A 20,913-nucleotide genomic window follows, 5' to 3' on the forward strand; every position below is an offset into this window, starting at 1 on the left:
GTGCCCAGCAGAAGTGTATAACTATACACGGGAATCTTGAGCTAAGCCCTATATAATCACTCTGACCTTGTAGCCCAGGACACAGTTTAAAACAACTGGTTTGTCAACCATCATATTTGGCTCACATTTTCCTTCATACTCACTGTTCACTTAGATCTTTTCAATTTAATATGGCAAAAATATGATGCTACCTTTCTATAGTTCTGCATCTATATTGTTTAACAGAAGATCTGAACCAAAATTTGCTATTTAGCAAATTGCTGTTTGTTCTAATTATGAAACATAAATATGATCATTTGGTAATACTATAGATAAACAAAATGGCTCAATTAAAATCATCTGCTCTTAATATACCATCAAAACCTACTGAATACCAAATTCAGTACAAAGTTTTGTCCTCACTGTATTTGATTGTTCTGGTGCATTTAATATCTGTCATTTCTTTTGAAAATGTACCAATAAGATTTAGCGATATAACCCTTATAACCCTTTCTAGATTATTTTGCTATCTCTCCAATAGTATTATAAGTTCTCTTTATACGCCTTAACTGTTGCTCTTCTACAGGATTCCAGCTACAGTACTACTGATACCTTTTCACTTTTCCTATTGTTCAGCCTGCATGACACTATTCCCTCCTCACTGTTCTAAATGTCATTAACCCCAAAATCCTGAGGTATGAATACTTCTGTAGGTATTAAACCTCTGTAATGAGACACTAAATTATATAGTATCTATAACTAGACACTAAAGCTCAACATGTCCAGAATAACTCATGAACTATTTTTTTCCAATTTTCATACACTTCCACATGACAATGACACCATCATATATCCAATTTGCTCAGCTAGAAACTTGGGGAATCATTCTAGTCTCCTACTCTCTAACTGCCCGTGATTAATATCATCAGTTCTCATTAAATATTTGTAGTATAGCCCCTTAAATATTTGTAGACTTATTCTGTTGTTCTGCAATCCTACATAATCATGATAGTTTCCTGCCTGAACTTATGAAAACTGCCTTACTGGCCTTTTTTCCCCATGTTTTTCATTGTTGAAATCTTTACACTGAAAAAATAGGAAGAATTTATGCTTATGACCAAGATGGATTTACTCTTCTTCCTTAAAATACAAAAAACGATAACATATATGAAGTTATGGTTTTAAAGAAACTCGGTATTGGGTAACAAAGAGCATAGAGGTTTAAGAGATGGGAACAAACATAGCAGTTACTATTTCAGCTGTGGGTTGGACAGAGTTTCCAGACATGGTGCAGGAAGAAGAAACCCAGGCAGAATGCACTGATTTCCTAGAGCATCAGGAAAAGAGCTGAGTCCAAATACAAATCACTATTGTTTATGAAACAGTACTAAAGAGGGAGAGCTGCATAAAAAAGAACTCTGAGAATGCCATGGAGTCCTCCCCTAGTGTTTAGTAAAACATGGATAAGCACTTGCATGTGAAGAAGCAACCAAAAGCCAAAGTAAGAATCATGCAAAAACATAAGAGTGCCTGTCCCCTGCACAGGGCAAGAAGTAGTGTCTTTTCCATACAGCCAGCTGTAAGACCTCATGTGGTGCTCAGGTCAGAGCACAGAAGGACCATGTCTCAGTAGCAGAGAACAGTGGACAGTGGACTAAACATTGCTGTAGTCCCACCTAAAAATCTTGAATTCAAGACTAGAAAGGATCAAACTTTTCCTTTTTTTTTTTTTTTTTTTTTGGTATCAGGGATGGAATTCAGGACCTTGTGCTTGTGAGACAGGTGGAGAAACCATTGAGCTAAATCCCCAGCCCAGGATCAAACTATTTCTAAGTAACATAATGTATCCCAGAATAAAGCTCAAGAATATTGATAGGACTACAAAGATACCAAATGTTCAGCAAAGGAAAATTCATAATAGTGTCCAATTAAAGATTAACAACCATGCAAAGAAGCAGGAATAAAGATCTATGTCAGGGAGAGAAGTCAAACAACTATAAACCATTCCACATCTGACACAGATGATATAATTAGAAAAGAAAGACATGAAACAAGTGTTATAATTGAAATTTATACATTTAAATCCTAGATAAAGATTAAAGATATAGAACTAGATATAGATATATAAGAAAGATCACAACTGAACTTCTAGAGATGAAATAATACATTTGATGGCACTAATGGCAGATTAGTCATGAATAAGAAAAGATATGTGGACTTGAAATCAATAATACAATAATATAAAATGAAATGTGTGACAATATAGGTCATATCTGGGCATAAAGCAAGTCTTACTACCTAAGAAATAATAATTCAACTAATACAAATTATGTTCTTTAACAACAGAAGATTAAATAACAAAATTTGCAACAGAAAGATCTCTGGAAAATCCCAAATATTTGGAAACCAAGTTACAAATATCCTAATAACTGTGTTTCAAAATAATAAAAAAGGAAGTTGAAAAGTATTCAAAAATGAACAAAAAGGAAGACAACTTATCAAAGTTTGTAGGATGAAGTTATAGAATGACTTATGTGAAAATGTATAGCCCTAAAAGCCAATATTGGGGAAAAAGTCTCAAAGTAATGACCTTGGTTTCAATTAAGAAACAAAACAAACAAGCAAAAAGAAAAAATTACAAATATAAGACAAAAATTACAAATATAAGACAGAAAATGGTAAGACTCAGAGTGTAAACCAATGAAATAGAAAATAGAAAAAGAACTGAAAATCATACTATTGAGAACTATAGCTTATTTGACATCAGCTGTTAAACCTTTAACTAGGCTGATCCAGAAAATTAAAAAGGAAAATACGTAAATTACCAATATCAAAGGTAATATCAATTAAAATTCCTTAAGAAAAGTAAGGAGATGTTAGGATCAACTTTTGATAATAAATTCAACAACTTAGAAGAGGAAATGGACACATTCTTTTAAAGAAATAAAACTCTGAAGCTCAACTGAGAAGAAACAACCCGAGTAGCTCTGTATCTATTAGGAAACTGAATTTGTAGCTAAAATCTCCTCACAGATATATCTTCATGTGTAGATGGCTTCAATGATACATTCTATCAAGCATTTAAGGCAGAAATAATACCAATTCTGCACAAACTCAAGACATTTGAAATGATGAGCACAATTTCTAACTTATTTTATGAGGCCAGTGTTACTAGGATAGCAAACCCAGACAAACACGTAAGTGAAGAACACTGTCATCCTTCATGAACATAGGTGTAAAATTTCTAGTTTTTTTTTTAGCTAATCAAATCCAACAACATATAAAAGGAAAAAAAATCATAATCAAGAGAACATATCCCAACAATGCAAGCAATTAACCATGTTAACAAACTAAAAAAACAATCCCAATGCTTATCTCAGTAGAAATAGATAAAAGTTTTGACAAAATCCAACATTAATGCCAGAAAAAAATATCAATAGACTAGAAACAGGAAAAAAGATCATGTTCAAGAAATGCATCTAATATTATACTTAATGGTAATGAATGTTTTCTTCCTTAGATCAGAAACAAGACAAAGATATCCAATCCCACTGCCTCTATTTAGTATTTTATTGGAAGTTCTAAACAGAGAATTAAGGAGAAAAATAAACTGAAGATATTCATATTTGAAAGAATATCCAAAATTATCTGAAAAGTCTACAAAATATTCGCTTTCCTTCACAAGTATATATGTGTTTGAAGATGGTTATAGTTTTCAACCAAAACAATGTATCAGAATAGGTTAAAGGCAGATACAGATGTGAGACAGAATCCAGCTGGCTTCTATGAAGGCAGACATTAAATAGATTTGCAAAAATTGAAAATAATGTCATTCAGTTCAATTCTTTTATTTTAGAAAATAAAGTTTTTCATAAAAATGTTACTTGTGTTAACATGCAATGAATGTGTCATTGTTATTTTTAAATGGATAAATGTTTTAAAATTTTCATCTTTGATTTCTAATAAGTTAGTTATTGACAGATATAACTAATGAATTTTAAGAATGTGAATGGGTCTAAGACTAAAATATCTAAGTATCAAATTTTGTAATCCACTGTTGTCTTGTTATCTTTGAAGAATGGATTTTATTTTCAATTTATATTCACTGTTATGTATATTCCTTTGATTTTAATTTACAACACTGGTCATTCTAGAGATGCAAATGAAAACAACACTGAGATTACACCTCACTCCAGAAAGAATGGCTGCCATCATGAAATCAACCAATAACAAATGCTGGCGGGGCTGTGGGGAAAGAGGAACCCTGCTCCGCTGCTGGTGGGAGTTCAGACTGGTGCAACCACTGTGGAAATCAGAATACAGATACCTCAAAAAACTAAGACTACAAGTCCCATTTAAGCCAGCTATTCCCCTGCTGGGTATCTTCCCAAAAGAATTAAAAGAATCATACTGCAGCGATATATGTGCATCCATGTTCATAGCGGCACAGCTTGTAATGGCTAAAACTTGGAAACAGCCCAATTGCCCATCAATTGAAGACTGGATAAAGAAGATGTGTGTGTGTTTTTTAAAAAAATAAAATGGAGTACTACTCAGCCATAAAGAATGAGAAACTAGAGACATTTATAGCTAAATGAATGCACATTGAGGCTGTACTCTTAAGTGAAATAAATACGACATACATGTGTAAATACTGAATAGTTTCTCTGGTTTGAGAAACTGAAAGTGTAAATAAGGGTCAAAATGTATAATAGATAATATGAAATAGGAAGAAAAGGTTCAGGAAGTGGGAGGCGTAGGGGAAAGAAAAGAAGGGAAAGGAATAAATATGAGAAAAGGAAAAAAAGGAAACAAAGTCTTTGTAAATAGGGAGGGGTGGAGGAGTTGAAGGGAGGGCAGGGGAATGGGGGAAAAAAATAAGATCCAAGATATATCATGTAAAGGTACAAATTCCCAATGATGAACATCATATTATATACCTAAACGGTGTATTATATACTTAAAATGTACCAATAAACTTAATGAATAAAAAAAAAACTTTAAGAATGCTGAAAGGGAAAGTCAGAGAGAGAAATCACATTTGGGACCTGAAAGGATAGGAAATTCTTGAAGGGACTTACTTAGCTCAGCATGCAGTTTAAAGGTGGGGGAGATACATAGAATAGTATGCACATAGAAGAGACAACTTGGGAGCTTTACTTCAAAAATATTTAAAAAATCATATTTGTTCCAAAATGTTCCCATGATCTGGCAGCCATTTAAAAAAGTAAGAAGGATTAACGAATCACAAACTTACCTATACAGTCTCCATTGGCATCCTGCTTATAACCCATGTTGCATTCACACCGGTAGCTAGAAACAGTGGGTGTGCAGCGTCCATTTAAACAAAGGTTAGCATGGTGCTTACAGATATCTATTGTCTGGTTCAGAATAGCTGCAAGAAAGGGAAACACAGGTAATATTTAATCCTTACAACATATTCTGCCTTCCTTCAAGTTGACTTTTAAAAACAATATTTGATTGTAAATTAGTCAAGTATATATCAGAAGCCCACATTATTCTATATTTTATTAAATTTTAATTTGGGAGATATAAAAGCAAATTCTTGAGACACATGGTTGTAACTTGCATTTGCATTTAAGTTACACATCTGGAAACTTTGCCCATAATGAGGTCTTTTTAAAATTTCAGGAAAGTTCTACTATGCATTTGAGTGCTTTCCATTTCTTTTTTTGTAACTCTGCTGAATATTTTGATGTAGAATATGGGCAATATGCCAAAAAAGATAAACATAACACCGTGGGGCATCATTAAATAGTATTAACAAGAGCAGTGCTTTAAAAAGAAGGAACTTAAATTTCAAGAACATGAATGCCAATTCTGGCCTGAAGCTTACTGTTCTATTTCTTAAGCAATTTAACAAAAAGGTAAGGAAAAGATATGTGCATTACAATATTTAGGCCCAGAACAGCATTTGGTTTATCTCAGTTGAGAAATGGTTTTGGAAAATATTTCAAGGAGTGCATGAATAGGATATCTGCAACAGGCCAAGCAAAATACAATGAAACCCAAAACATCCTTTTTCGTGGTGGCATCTGGATCAAAGTATTACCAGGCTCTCATTTATATTTTCGAAGAGCCCAGACTTTGAATTAGGTGTCCTCTCTCTCTCTCTCTCTCACACACACACACAAGTATACATACCCACCTTTACAAAATAAAAATATATATTAGATCTTACAATAATATCACTTGAAGCACATACACAAAAAGGAATTTACAGGAAATGTGACCACTTACTTAGTCCAGTGATGATGGGTCCCTGTCCCCCGGCTCCCACACCAGCTCCCCCAACACCAGGAGAAAAGCCGTTGCCTCCAGGGATGGGGAGGAAGCCTGTCCCTCCTGGGCCATAGCCATTGCCATTGCCATTTGGGACAAAGCCATTCCCCCCAGTGCCTCCAGGTCTGGAACCAGCACTCCCTGGAATCCCTCCCATTGGAAGTCCCTCCATGCAAAGTCTGCGATATTCCTCTAGAAGAAATGAAAATTTCATTAAACACAAATGAATGTCTTTCAGCATAATAAAAGCAATCGATTAATAGATCATTTTATTTACCAATTCTACACAATCAAGCAGGTTGTTATCTTTTTTTGCTGTGCTGGGGATTGAACCCTGGGCCTCACACATCTTAGGCAAGTGCTTTACCACTGAGCTAGATCCTTTCCTCACATGATTATACTGATAAATGTTTTCAGTGCTGGCATAGCAGGGGAAAGGTATAGGTGTTTCATAAAATATTTAAAACCTGTATGCCACATCCTTTTGACTGAGTTGAATAGACAAAGAATCATTTATATGTAAATTTTAATTTATACCACTAGGTAAAATATAAAATTTCAGATGTAAGTATGAATGCAAATATTTACTTGAACAGGTGAAAATAAAAGCTTTACTAATGTGTTCTATTTTTCATTTAACTTGAATCTTCATCAGTATCACATGTACACATCTCCCTGTCTCTTTTCTTTCAGGGATGTGTTTTAACATGGCTCCAAAATAATGTTTTTCTTACTAATGTGGATTTTAATAGTAGACGATATCTGGTAAGTTTTAATACTCTCTCTTTGATTTTACAAGTATCAAAATTTGAGTGAAGACAAGCAAGAATATAGCAACTGACTTATTTCCTTAACTATTCATAGAATTCAAGCACTTTATCAGAAGAAATAAAAATCATTAATCATATTACTAGTGGAACTAGAAGATTCCAAAATTATTTACTACATATTAACTTTGTTTCATATTTTTAACTAATTCATTTTGGTGTTTTATACCTTAGAGATTTTAAAAGAATAAAAAATGTGTTAATTACTTTTAATGATTTTATAATTCAATATGAAAAAGAGAATATATCATTATACTTTTATGTGATTAGCATTAATTGTACTTTACTATTTGTGTTACATTTAACAAAAGGAATTACTTCTCATTCATTCTAAAGTAATTTTCCAACATCGACCCAGTTAATATAGCAAAATGAAGGACAAGTGTTAATCTTCAAAGTCAGGAGAAAGGAAAGAAAATATCTTCAAGGATCGGACACGATAAGCTGACAGTGTTCCTGAAATATACTATGAATGTAGACCTTTGTCATTTGAAGATATTAAAGGTCTAGAGTGAAGAATCAGGAAGATTAAAATTTGAATTGAAGTATAATATAATCTTTTAAATACTTGCTCAGAAATAAATCAATCAGTTTTCTGAAGTTTGTCTCTGTTACTAATTGGGAATTATCAAGATGTTCCCAAGTAAAAATCCATGCCATCTTTTTCCCCATAAAAACACTTAGCTTATTGAGGATACTAATGGAAATACAAATATGATTTGACTTCAAGAGGAAGAGCAAAGCACCTCACTGCTACTGATTTCCAAACAATGCCTATCCTGAGGAGACTCACTCACCAGAACCCCTGACGGGACAGGCCTCGGGAATGGTTCCCACACCCCAGCAGCGACCAGGCTCACAGCAGCACTGCACTTTCGTCATTCTGCCTGGGAGCTCTTGTGCACAGCGACCATTCACCAGGCCTGAGAAACATGTGCCTGTTCTCTGATCTGAACATACAAAAAGTGCAATAAGATACATTGCAGAATTACTTCAGGTTCTTATAACAATCATCTCATTCAATAGAAGAGTGTAGGTAAAGTGAATTATTTTGCTTATTCTCTATTACATCCATTTGCCTCAATTTCTATACATTTATTCAATAAACATTCCTCGAGCACTTATTCCATGTTGCACTGCAGGAATACAAAAATGTAAGACGTGGAGCAGACATGAGGGCACACTGCAGAGAGAAGCTAAGCTCAGGCAGATCTGTGTCTGAAGGAAAGCAACACCCTAACTCCAGTTCCCAGCAAGTGTACTCTGCTATATGCCATTGATATTTTCGGGATGTTTTTCAGTAACATCTGAGATACAGGTGCTAAATTAGAAAGGTTAATCAGAAGAAGTTTGAAACAGTAACATTTGAGCAGATACTTGACTAAAGTGAGGGCATGAGCCATGGAGAAGCTCAAAGAGAAAGAGGATATGCTTGATGCATGTGAAGAACCAGGGGCCAATATGACTACAGAAGAGCATGCAAAAAAGAGTGGAAGGATATGAGCTCAGAGAGATAATGAAGGGTGTCCTGTAGCCCTGTAGGGCATTAGAGAAGGGATTTTGAATTTTAATGGAATGTTATGAAACATTTTGAATGTTTTTGATTGCAAAACAGTGGTTGACCTTTTTAAGATCTCTTGGCTGTGAGACTTGACTTCAATGAGCAGGAAACCCATGAAGAGGACAATGCTGACATTCAGGTGAAAGATGATTATAGTTCGGATGAGGGTGGCAGTCTTGAAGGTGCTGAAGTGAGTAGGTGGCAGGCCCCCTGAAGGGACAGCCACTGGGAACTTGCTTGGATTCAGGGTATAAGAGAAAGAAAGTCTTGAGAACTTCCTAAATTTGTGACTTGAAAATCTCAAGTGATGATGACTAGATGAGAAACTGAGGACACAAGACAACATTCCTCTTTAAAATATGTTATATGTGGGATGTAGAATAAATGAGCCTGAAACCCAAAGGAACAGTCAGGATGAAGATGCCTCTCTGTGAGCTGTCAGTGTATGTATGCAAGGCTAAGCCATGAAGCTACATGAGATGCTCTCAAGAACTAGAGTAATGAAGGTCCAGTGCTGATGAGAGGGTAAAGCAGGGTGAGAACTCAGGAGTAATACTGTTATAGCTTGTGTCTAGACGTCACCCCAAAGACTGATGTGGTCATAGGTGGGGGTTTTCAGAAGTGGCTAGATCTAAGGTGTGTGCTGCTGGGATCAAGGATGTGATGCTGGGATTGATTGATGGTGCAATGCTAGGATTAAGGGTGTGAGGAAGCCAGCATAAAATATAAGAGACAGCTGCTGGTAGCTTGCTGCTTGCTACTTCACTGTTTTGCTGCTTTCTGCTTACTGTGAACTGTCTCTCCTCTGCCAGCCCTCTCTGCCATGCCACCCTGCCTTGGAGCCAGCCAACTATACACTGAAATCTCTATTGTGAGCCAAATAAACCTTTCTTCTCTTAATTTGGGGTGTCAGGTATTTTGTCTCAGCAATGAAAAAAGTAACTGGGACAAACACTCAGTTTGTCAGCAATGGTATGGTGAGGAGTTTACAACATCCTGCAGAATCTGGGATGAGGAAGCAACCTAATCAAATATGATTAAAATAGAGGTTTCTCTACTCACTGGGTTGTGAATGGATCAGAAAGTCAAGGAAAGGTTGGAGGACTAGTTGTGATAATTACAAAAGACTATTTAAAATGAAAAATTGCATAGGGTCAAAATATTGGAATCATCTGTAAACTTTGAGACTTATAACTGAAATTGCCTTTATTTCAACCAATTAAAAATTGTGAGCCTAGTTCAGTATATGTTATTCAAACTTTATTAAAATGCTTTCAATGACATTTTCCCAAAGGTCACAAGAAGGTGTATTACAACATTCAGGAGCTTCATACCGCAGATGAAATCATAATTACAAATAATTCCATAATAGATAAAGTAAAATATTTTAGCACTAAATCCAGATTTTAACATAAATACACAATTTCCTTTAATGACCCATAGTATGTCTCATGTCACATCCAAGTTGGCATGAAATAAAATAAACTGGCTTTAGGATACTCCTCCGAACAATAGGATGCAACTTCCCATTTCTCAAAAGAAACACAGCATGCTCAATGGCAAAGCACTGACTTTGATCCAGGCATGCATAAATTCACTGAAGACATTTAAAAAACTGCAGCTTTGGGCTTGCATTGTTTTTCAGTGGGAAAAATTGCAGTTTGATTTAAGTTTCTAATAGTGATCCAGGGAGATAAACTTTAAAATATTAATTCTATAAACCCAAAGTATCACATTCCTAGATTTACTTGATTGTTACACTCCTCAAGAACAGGGTGTAAATTAAGATAACAAACACTTGTATTTTTATCAGTAATCACAAATGTTAAGGAACACAACCAGTACACAAAGCAGGAAGTATTTGTCTCTTTAAGGATTCTGAGAGGAGGAGGTTGTAGCATAAGATTTGAAGAAAATAAAAAACCAGAGCCCTGAGTCAAGAAACCTAGTTTTCCATCCAAATATCATCAACTGTTTGATTTTGTAACTATATTTAATTCTTATTCTTCATAGAACAGTGTTGGTGGGGGATAACAATAAAATAATACACTTTATGTTTCTAGCAGAATAGTGGATTAGCTGTGCTGAATGTCCCTCTCAATCAAAATATCCTAGATAAAAAAATACAAAAAATATATAAAAAATATATAGAAAGATATCACCCAGCTGGCAATAAAATAAAATAAGATGGAGCTCCCAAAAAGAGGTGAAAATGGAACTCTTGGGAGGTAAGTATGCATTCATTAGGTTTCACCTTTAGGCTTCTGTTAAACTCTACAGACACCGTATTTCAACTCTGATAGTTTCACTGGGCACAGAACATAGAAGATAAAAAGTCCAGTTTCCACACACCATTACATAATAAGAAACTTCCTCATAAAGTTCAAGCTCAAATATCCTCAGAGTATTTTTGACTCAAGGGATGAGATACAGAAGAGTATAGAGTCTCATAGTTTAGGTTCCCAAATAGGCATATGTATTTCACAGCAAACCAGTATAGTACAGTTACCATTCTTTCCTTTATGTGTCTGAAATGTCACAGTCCTTAGAAGGGAAAGGAATAAATATGAGAAAAAGAAAAAACACAAAGTTTTGTAAATAGAGAGGGGTGGAGGGGTTGACGGGAGGGCAAGGAAATGGGGAAAAAAATAAGAGCCGATATATCATGTAAAAAGGTACAAATTCCCAATGATGAATGTCATCATATTGTATACCTAAAATGTACCAATAAACAATGAAAAAAAAAGAAAAACCATTATCATGTGGAAGAATATTTGCAATTAAAAAAGGACGCCTGATTTAAAAAAATGTGGTCCAAGAGCATCCAGAGGCAGACCAAACACCATAAAAAATCATTCTAACACTTGGTGTATGTTTAATTGTCATGCTGATACATTATATGTAAAGAAAACAACTCCATTCCTCTAATTATCTCCCTTCACCTTCAGTCCATTTCCTGAACAAGGTTTCCAAGAATCTTATTTACAGCCACCTGGAAAAAGAGGAAGCAAATCATTTCCTCTGATTAAAATATAAATCTTTGTTCATTTATATTAAAATATAAAAGTATATTATATAAAATTATATTCATTTATATTCAAATATTTATATTAAAATATAAAATAATGGTTCACTTATCAGAGTGTGTTTCATGGCTTGATATTTAGTCCACACTGAATTTAAGAGAGCTAATGGTTAATTACACAATGTGATGAAACCTTGGTAACAGTTGGGGATTGTATCCTGAAGTAAATATGTCTCCTTTGCTCATTAAAAAATAAGGGTTCAGCCAGAAAACACAGAGGCGGTTAGCCCAGGTTGGAACACTGGTGAGGGTAGGTGCTCGATAAATGGCAGCTATTGTCTCGGTGACACTGGATGCCTGCACCTGCATCTCTGACGGTCTGGCTGCAGTCTGAGTTCCCCTTGATTGGTTCTGCAGATTCTTACTACGCCTAAAATACTTTCCTGTAAGCTTTATGTCTCCATTATTCAACAATAACTGGATGCAAAACATTTTCTTAATTAAAACAAGTATCTCAGGTTCACCACTAGCCCTTTACCCAATTCCAGTTAAAACTAAAACTGGTTAGTACACTGTTTTACCTTGTCTTCTTCTTCAGCTTTTAGTCAAACATATTTAGGAATCTGGCGTCCTTGCTCAAGTGCTCTGCTGCAAATACACACTCTCACATGTGATCATCACCCAGTGTTACACCGAGCACATACTACATAAACAATTCTTTACTTCAGTTTTAAATAGCATATCCTGGCCATCATACTATGTTGTTGTATGGCCTCTTTCTACTTTTAAAAATTTGCCCTCTCATCCCACCTCCGAAAACATACCCTGGCCCACTGATTGTCATCTCTGTCCTGCTCAAAAATCTAGATGGGTTTTCATAGCCTTCAGGATCAACCTGGAGCTTTTCAGCATGGGCATTAATAACCTCAGTGATGAATCTTAATCTCAAACCACCTTCCTCACTTCCAACCTCACTCTTATTCAGGTCTCTTTCCCAGACAACTCTCCTCACCATCCCCTGAGCCCACTCAGACAGGTGCAGCACCTGTGGTCCTGATCACATCCTTGCTGTGAACAGAAACTTTCGTAAAGCTCACAGAAAAGCATGAGGTTATTGTGACAATGTTACTGTAAGAATCTCTGAATGCCTCTTCTTGTTTTCTGAACTTGTTGCTGACTGGCCTTTTGGGGTCCTCCTCCTCAGGGACCCTGCTGTCACTTACAGCAGACACATCGTCCTTCTTACAGAGTTGCTCACTGTTGCGTGTTCATTTGTTATTTACTTAATCCCTGCTGCCAGCCCTTCTCTGTGCCTATGTTTCAATGTGGAAAATAGGTATTCATGATGCCAAGGACAGTGAATTTCAAAATGACTTAATGCTCATCAAGTAATGCTATTAACATGCTTTTAAGGAAAAGATTATTAGTTATGCTTCCACTCCTTTTAGAAATGCCACATGTTAGTATTTTATCCTTTAAAAAATAGCTCTTTCTTGGAAACACTTGATAACACACTAGATAAAATTATACCAGGAAGGGCCAGGGATTTAGCTCAGTGGTTCTGCTACCTGTCTCGCAAGCGCAAGGTCGCAAGTTTGATCCCTGGTACCAAAAAAAAAAAAAAAAAACCAACACCAGGACTTTGTCTTTTGTATTTAGCACACAATGAAATGAGAAATGAGAATACTGCCCTATTTTAAAATTAAAATACTCAGTTAAACTCTCCTGCCATGTGAAAGTTTTTCTACACATGAAAGAAAAAAACAAATTATAAATGCTTTATAATGTGGTGTAGAGTCAGAGTATTTGTGTTCAATAGAAGACATACAGTTTCACACTAAAAAATGCTCTGAATACATCCAGTTCATTGCCATTAACATGTATAGTACATAGTTACAAAAATGTCACATGGAAATATCTGTGACATACAATTCAATCATAACTAAATTTTATCTAAGAAAATATACTCAGATTTTTACAAATCAAAGTCAAAGAACTCTTACATATTTAAATGTGAGATTTTCCTTTCATATGAAAAACACATACTTATTCCAAATGCAACATAGTTATTCTAAAAAATTTTCAAGCTGCTTACTTAATTTTAACATGGGCTTTCAAATTTCTGAGAGTCATTCTCTCTGCTTTGGAAGCTCTGCTCTATCCTTGGGATAGATGTTGACAATGAAATGGAAGACACTTCTGGTTTGCTCAGGACTCACTTTCTGGAGCTCAAGCCGCTCTTGCCTTCTGAGCATCCAGGATCATAACTCAGTGCCGCAACATCCGGTCCAACAGGGTGCCAGATGATACAAAGCAGTTGTTAACCAACACGAAGTTCAAGAACATGAAGTTCTTGAATCCAGCATGATCTAATTCATTCATCTGTTGGTTTTCCTATTCATTCAGAAAAGATTTCCTGAGCACAAAATTTATGTAAAACATAACATAAGCTGAATGACCCAGGAACCATGGACCTCCCAGTCTGACTAGTGAGGAAAGCACAAGGACTTGTGACAATGCAATGAACCCTGACATGAGGGTAGTAAAAAATATAATGAAAGGGGGCTAGGGGTTTGGCTCAGTGGCGCCCGTGCCTGTCTCACAAGCGCAAAGTCCCAGGACTACCCCCCCTAAAAAAAAAAAAAAAGAAAAGGCTGTTATTTCTGCCTAATAAGAAAATGTGTATTAGGTTAGAATGGCTATAAAACAGTGATGACTAGTTTGAGACTGAAAGAATTAATTGGGTTTTAATGAGCAAGGAAGATGGAAATCAAGATGCTTTAGGCAGAGAGGATATTATGGATAAAGGCAGGGCAGTGTGGTGGATGTGTAGGAATGAGACATGAATGTGAGGTCAAAGGTGTTAGAGATGAGTCCTGAATACAGGTGTACCCAGATTCAAAGGGAGTTTGAATTTCCAGGTGAAGATCTATAAAGAGTCAAGAGACAAAAGGAGTTTATCATAATTTTGCAGTAAAACAAAGATTCTGTACTGAAGAAAGACAATCTTACTAAATGCTAAGTCAAGTGCAGATGTTTTTTCCTTTTTCTCTTTCTTTTCCTAATGACAATACTATAATAATAATGATGCTAATATAGAATATTTTATTGAATAAAATTTACTAATGAAACTGAAGCAGAGAGCAGTAGCTTACATGAGGCTTCATAGCTTGGAGATAATGGAGGTGTCTAGCCTTACAAGTGTTACGTGTTTCAATAATGACAGCTGTAATTTTTACTACTACTACCATCATTGTTTCTTCTGTTACTACCATTACTACTCTTTCAGTATTATGTATGATGGCAATAATTCCCTGAAGGCACAACTTACCTCTCTCATATTCTCATGGATGGCCAGAGCTGGCATCGTGCCCAGTACAACACTGCATGTTACCAATGGCATTTAGGCCTTAATCCATTTATTAGTGGAGTAGACCATCTAGTGGACCTAGTAGGCCCATTGTTTGGGTAGTGAATACATTTCTCTAATCCTTGTACTATGTGAATCTTTAGTGACCCTAAAGAGAATTGTACATATTTTTTCCTCTCTTTTAGCTTTGGCAGCTTAAAATTGAAATTGACTAAGCTTAATACTCAAGAAGACAAATTAGAGGGTGGCTCACTGTGCCATGATCATGTATCAAAGGACATTTCATAATCTGTGTTCAGAGCAAGAGGGAAGTCTAGGGCCTGATCAGTGATGGATGATGACCTATACTATGACTGAGAAGCATGGTTTCATCTTTCTAAACAAATTTAATTGGCTTTTGAATATGTTTAAAAGACAAAATTAGAGGTGCCAATTTATTTTTTTGTAATATCTACTTTTTACTAGAATAAATAAGCTCTAAGTAAATACCATGTTGACTATATTCATGATTCATACCAACAAAAGAAACTTTAATTACTACATTCTGTCTTCCAAAGCAGATTTAAAAAATCTTTCTCATGCTTTTGTGTCTGTAATACTGGGCATGAACAATGTTTTGAGGAAGTCTTTCTTTATCCCCCAAATGGTTTTGACAACATAAAACAAACCCAGATGGCTTCTGAAGCTGAAGTCTTTGGAAACAGTACCTGGTCTGTGAGTCCGTTAAGAGTGGTACCATTTACTTTAAACAACTTTCAGCTATTTTCCCAATGGTTTTTCATAATTGTTGCCATCTTCATACCTGCTTGAGCTGTTCTGTTATTAAAAAGGAACAGTGTATTGTGCCTTCAAGTAAGAAGCTTACCAATGCACCGAGAACCATCTGTTGAGGTTACGTATCCACGTGGACAAACACAAAAATAGCTTCCCACGGTGTTGGAACATTCACCCGTTTCACATATCCCAGGAATGACGCTGCACTCATCGATGTCTAATCAAGGGGAGAAGGAAAAGATAATTGAGGAAAGTCTTCGTGAAATAAAGAGATTTAAAACAAAACAAAACAAAAAAAGAGTATGAGAGCACTCATGGTTGATTAGGTCAGATCATGTAACCCTAAAGATACTCTTGTTTCAGGCCCTGAAGAATTTCTCACAGATTATCTATGGGAACTGAGATGAAAGCAAACTCCCATGGTAGTAAAACAAAGCCAACTAAAGCAAAACTCTATATCCCCCCCCCCACAATGCAATTTAAATTGGAAATAAGTAAAGATGTCAATGTTTTAGTTTCCATTCTACACCAACTAGGGAATTATCCTATTGAAGCCCTTCAAAAAACACATACACAATTACATCTTAAAACACAGAAGATTACATTTGAAAATTTATAGCTAATTTTCACTCTATAATTATTTGAACCAATGAAGAGTGGCTAATAATTATTTTTCCTGTTTGGCTTTAGGATATGTTTTGTACTTACATTTGAATATGGGTATAGCTGACATTCTGGGAATAACTTCAATCTAAAATAACACAGAAACATGGCGAAGAGAAAACTCAGGAGGCACTGGAAGGGTCCAGGTTTCTTGTTCTACCTCCCTACACTTAGCCATTCACCTCACTCCATGCTAAGAATAGTCTATTTCCTTTCACATTAATGAAAGTTCTGCTTTCTTTAAAGTTTTGCCTAAAGCAGAAAAGCTGGCCATTTATATAAGCTTTAATGTACTTCTGCTCTAATCCAGTGAGCAGAGAGAGGTGGAAAGTCAAACAAAGCTACAAGGAAGTAAACTGCGAGCTCATTGCTAACACATTTAAAAGGAAATGAGCCACTGGGAGAGAAATCCAGTCAGTGACCACAATTTTTAAAAATGGTTGGCAATGCCTTTCTTGCAGTCCTCTGTTAGTCTATTCATTTTCTCCCATTATTCTGAAGGTCACTCTGGCCTACAAGCTGTATCATGAACTGTGTGCTTGTATTTCTTCTTGGCATGTTCTTTAAAAATGTGTTACCAGATTCAGACATTCTAAGAAAATAGCTTCATTTGAGGCTTGACAGCTGCCGAAGACAGAGGTACAACTGAAGATCTACCAATGCCTTAAAAGGGATCAGCATTCTAACAGGAACTGACTACATGAGGAATAAATATATAATGTGGTGACACAGTTACCATCGGACTTAATCCAACAAAATGAAAACATGTGTGTCAAATCAGGACCTGTTGTGTCCTGTGTTGCTATCTTGGCACAGTGCATCTTACCCAGCTCTACATGGAGCCAGTAAATGAAACAAAAACTCCTGCACTGTATTCACTCAAAAACAAAAAGAAAAAAACCAAACAAGAACCAAAAACTGATCAGTCGCCTCTAGATAGAGAAAATGAAAAAAGAGAAAACTACAAAATAGAGCAAATGGAACACCAAAATATACCTTCTTATTCTCATCATAAATAATGTTATACCAATACGTCAGGAGCTTGTGAAGTCCAGGATTGATGTAAATTCTTAAAAATTAGGAGAACTAAAGTCCTTCATTTAAATGGTAACATACATACACACACACACATATATATATGTGTGTGTGTGTATGTGTGTGTGTATATATATATACATATATATATATAGATATAGATTTTTTTTTTTTTTTTTTTGGTACCAGGGATCGAACTTGGGACCTTGCACTTGCAAGGCAAGTGGTGGAACCACTAAGCTAAATCCCCGGCCCCGGTAACATATATTTTTTTAGATATTTCCTTTCATAATAAGGAACATCTCTGTTCCTTATTCCTAAATGCCTTTCTGGACAACAAAAAGAGTACAAAATTGAAAGATGTACAACATTTTTCTTTTCTGGGGAAAAATATCTGGGACACAGAAGAACACATAAAGTGATATTAAATTTGGTTCTTCTGTTAAGTATTTTATTGTACAATATCTATATACAATAATTCAAAATTCTCCTTAAAATTAAATAAGAACCTTAAAAAGTTAGCTTCAAAATAAGTGGATGTAAAAGGGCTTAGGAAGGTATTTAAGAATTTTGGCTGAAAAAATAAGAATGGTGCCGGGCATGGTGGTGTGCACATGTAATCCTAGCACTCAGAAGACTGAGGCAGGATGATCACTGCAAGTTCAAGTCCAGCCTGGCTACCTAGTGATTTCAAGGCCAGCCTGTACTACATAGTGAAACCTTGTCTCAGAAAACCAAAAAAATAAAAGAATGCTTTAAATTATTTTTGGAAAAGATGTGCTCTCCCCCAAATTTTAATAATTAAAATGATAAGTGCCTTTAAAAAACTGATCAAAAAATGCTACATTCTGTGTAGTCTCACCCCAAATTTTTACATCAGATTAAATTTAACATTAACATTTATGTTCAAAGGCTGCACACATTTAGCTCTTTTATATACCAGATCTTCAAGACCATATTTCCCAATCAGATTTGAAAGTTGTATCTTCACAAGTATTAATTCACAAGTATTACCTAGGTAAAAACAAATGTTCCCAATGGTGACAAGTCTATTCATGGGAAAAGCTGAAGTCTCAACCATGATAATTAATTTCATTTATAATTTGCACACCTAATGTGCTTCCACCCATGTCCTCTTGAACTATTTTTAAAATTTTTATCAGTTTGGAACTTTGGTCTGTAAATATCAGAAAAAATTGATCCAAATCAACATAAATCAGAAATGTAATTGCTCTCACATCTGGAAGCCCAAAAGTAGCATAGACTTCAGAACTGGTTTAAGCCAAAGTCTCGTGCTCACTTCCTCTAAGATATGCTCAGCTATGCTCTCCTCTGTGTTCTGTGTTCTGACTTTATTCTCAGGCTTCCTTCTTTGATGGGACAAAAGCACAGGAGCTGAGTATGTTAGTCTGTTGACAGGGACATCTAGTGGAAGAGAAGATGTTTCTCCAGTGGCTCACTTTTTTTTAACTGATGGGCAGTAAGCTAGTTAAACATCTGCCAAATCCCGGAGAGTCAACTCAAGGACTTTGGCTTTCATTCTGAAGGAGATAGGTGCTGTTTAGAAAGAAATTTAAGTTGAATGAGAGTATTACATAAGTAAACCAACATTTTAGGAAGACAATCTTGTGTTTAATGTGGATTAATGATATGACAATCTAATGACAAATGTTGAGAGCCTTAAGTCAGGCTTTATGAGGAAGAGGACACATGTTAAAAGAGGATCAGGAGAAGAAATCAACAGGACTTTATTACTGGAAAATTATCTCAGACATTAGCTTGACTGAAGAGTAGGGGATGCAGTGCTATAAACAAGGAATGAGGCACAGAGAGGAGAAGTACCCATTTTGAAGTTAAATTGTGTTTTGGACATTCTGAAATGAAATGTTTGAGAGAAACAGTCAAACATTCTAATCTACACAGCTACAAAGGTGGGTGTGAAACTAAGCAAAGATGTAAGTTCTGAAGATATATTTTATCACCAAGTAGATGGCTTGAGCCTGACATTGTAACAGTGGGTTAGATTTCCAAAGAAGATAAATAAACAAAAACTTTAATTTGAAGAGGGAGCCATGAGATCCATCAAAGGAAAGACAGAGAGAAAAAAGATAGCACAGGACACTGGAAGGAAAGACCAGGAAAGTAAGAGGAAATGCATAACAAATGGAGCTGAAGGAGAGCACTGCAAAAAAGGGGTTGTCCAGAGGGCTATGAATGGTAAGTGTTAGGAAATCTGAAGAATCTGAACATGGCTTTTTTTTGTTGTTGTTGAAGAAAATTAGATTTAAATAAAACCATCTGACAGATTTCTGGTTGCCAAACCACATAACCTCATATTTGTCAACCAACATTTACATTTATTGTAAATCTTATGCTAAGCAGGATATAATGAATAATTTGGTAAGTAGTGTGATCTCAGATACCACTGAATTCTAACAAGACTGCCGGAGATGCTGTCAATCCTAATAGGTTCATGTCACAGATAAAAGCAGTCCATGTTAACACTTATGTTACAGAGAACTTAGTACCAATAAAATAAGAAATTTCATTTTAAAAAGCATTCTTAGAATATTTTCTTTCTATCAGTGCCAAAGCCTACTCCATATAACATTTTTGGTACAGAAAGAAATAGATAACATTTGTTACACACTGGACTTCTATTTATTGATATATATTATTTAACATTAAGAATACTCAGGAACTGAAATGTTAAATGTAATAAATATTTCCTGATTTCATTTCAAGCTTTTCTAAAAACAACACACAATATTAATATTGATATGATAAACTGCATTATAATGGAAAGCTAATGTTTGCTTTCTCCTTTTCAGATTTGAGAGCAAGATGTATGTCAACTGCATTCAGAATTTCATTGTATACTTATAAACAGCTTCATTGTGGTATAATCCAAACACTATATAATTTACCCACTTAAAGGGTAAAATTCAATTGTTTTTACAGTGTTTCTAGAGTTGTGTAACCATCACTACAACCTAATTTAGAACATTTTCAACCCAACAAAAGAAATTCCACTCTGTTTGTAATCAATCACTCTTCCTATTCCCAAGCAAGCCTGAAGCAACCACTAGTCTTGTCTCTATTTTTATACTCTTGCCTGTCATGACATTTTAAATCAATGAAATAATAAAATGTGCAGTCCTTTGTGAAAAGTTTCTTCCATTTGGCATGATGCTTTGCACGTTCATTCATGTTGTGTCATGTATCAGAACTTCATTCCTTGTAGTTGCTGAATAATATTCTACTATATGAATATACCCTAGTCTACTCATTATCAGTTGATGGATGTTTGGGTTATTTCTATTTTTTGTCTATTAGAAATAAAATTGCTTTGAATATTCAAGTACTAGTTTAGTGT

The 20,913-nt window shown here is 35.3% G+C and overlaps 1 protein-coding gene across 1 annotated transcript in view; it reads right to left on the reverse strand.

Annotated features, from left to right (window-relative positions):
* Fbn2 (fibrillin 2) overlaps positions 1 to 20,913 on the reverse strand; it is a 247,670-nt gene that overhangs the window by 109,088 nt on the left and 117,669 nt on the right. Inside the window, exons 8-11 of the mRNA XM_004854441.4 lie at positions 15,931 to 16,056; positions 7,907 to 8,059; positions 6,241 to 6,474; positions 5,237 to 5,374 (exon numbers count right to left, since the gene is read on the reverse strand). Coding sequence (XP_004854498.2) covers positions 5,237 to 5,374; positions 6,241 to 6,474; positions 7,907 to 8,059; positions 15,931 to 16,056 — 651 coding nt within the window. The remainder of the gene's footprint in view (positions 1 to 5,236; positions 5,375 to 6,240; positions 6,475 to 7,906; positions 8,060 to 15,930; positions 16,057 to 20,913) is intronic.

The sequence above is a fragment of the Heterocephalus glaber genome, unplaced genomic scaffold, assembly GCF_053883595.1.
Source record: "Heterocephalus glaber isolate CG9 unplaced genomic scaffold, H.glaber_assembly_v1.0 deba00001463, whole genome shotgun sequence".
Classification (NCBI taxonomy): Eukaryota; Metazoa; Chordata; class Mammalia; order Rodentia; family Bathyergidae; genus Heterocephalus; species Heterocephalus glaber.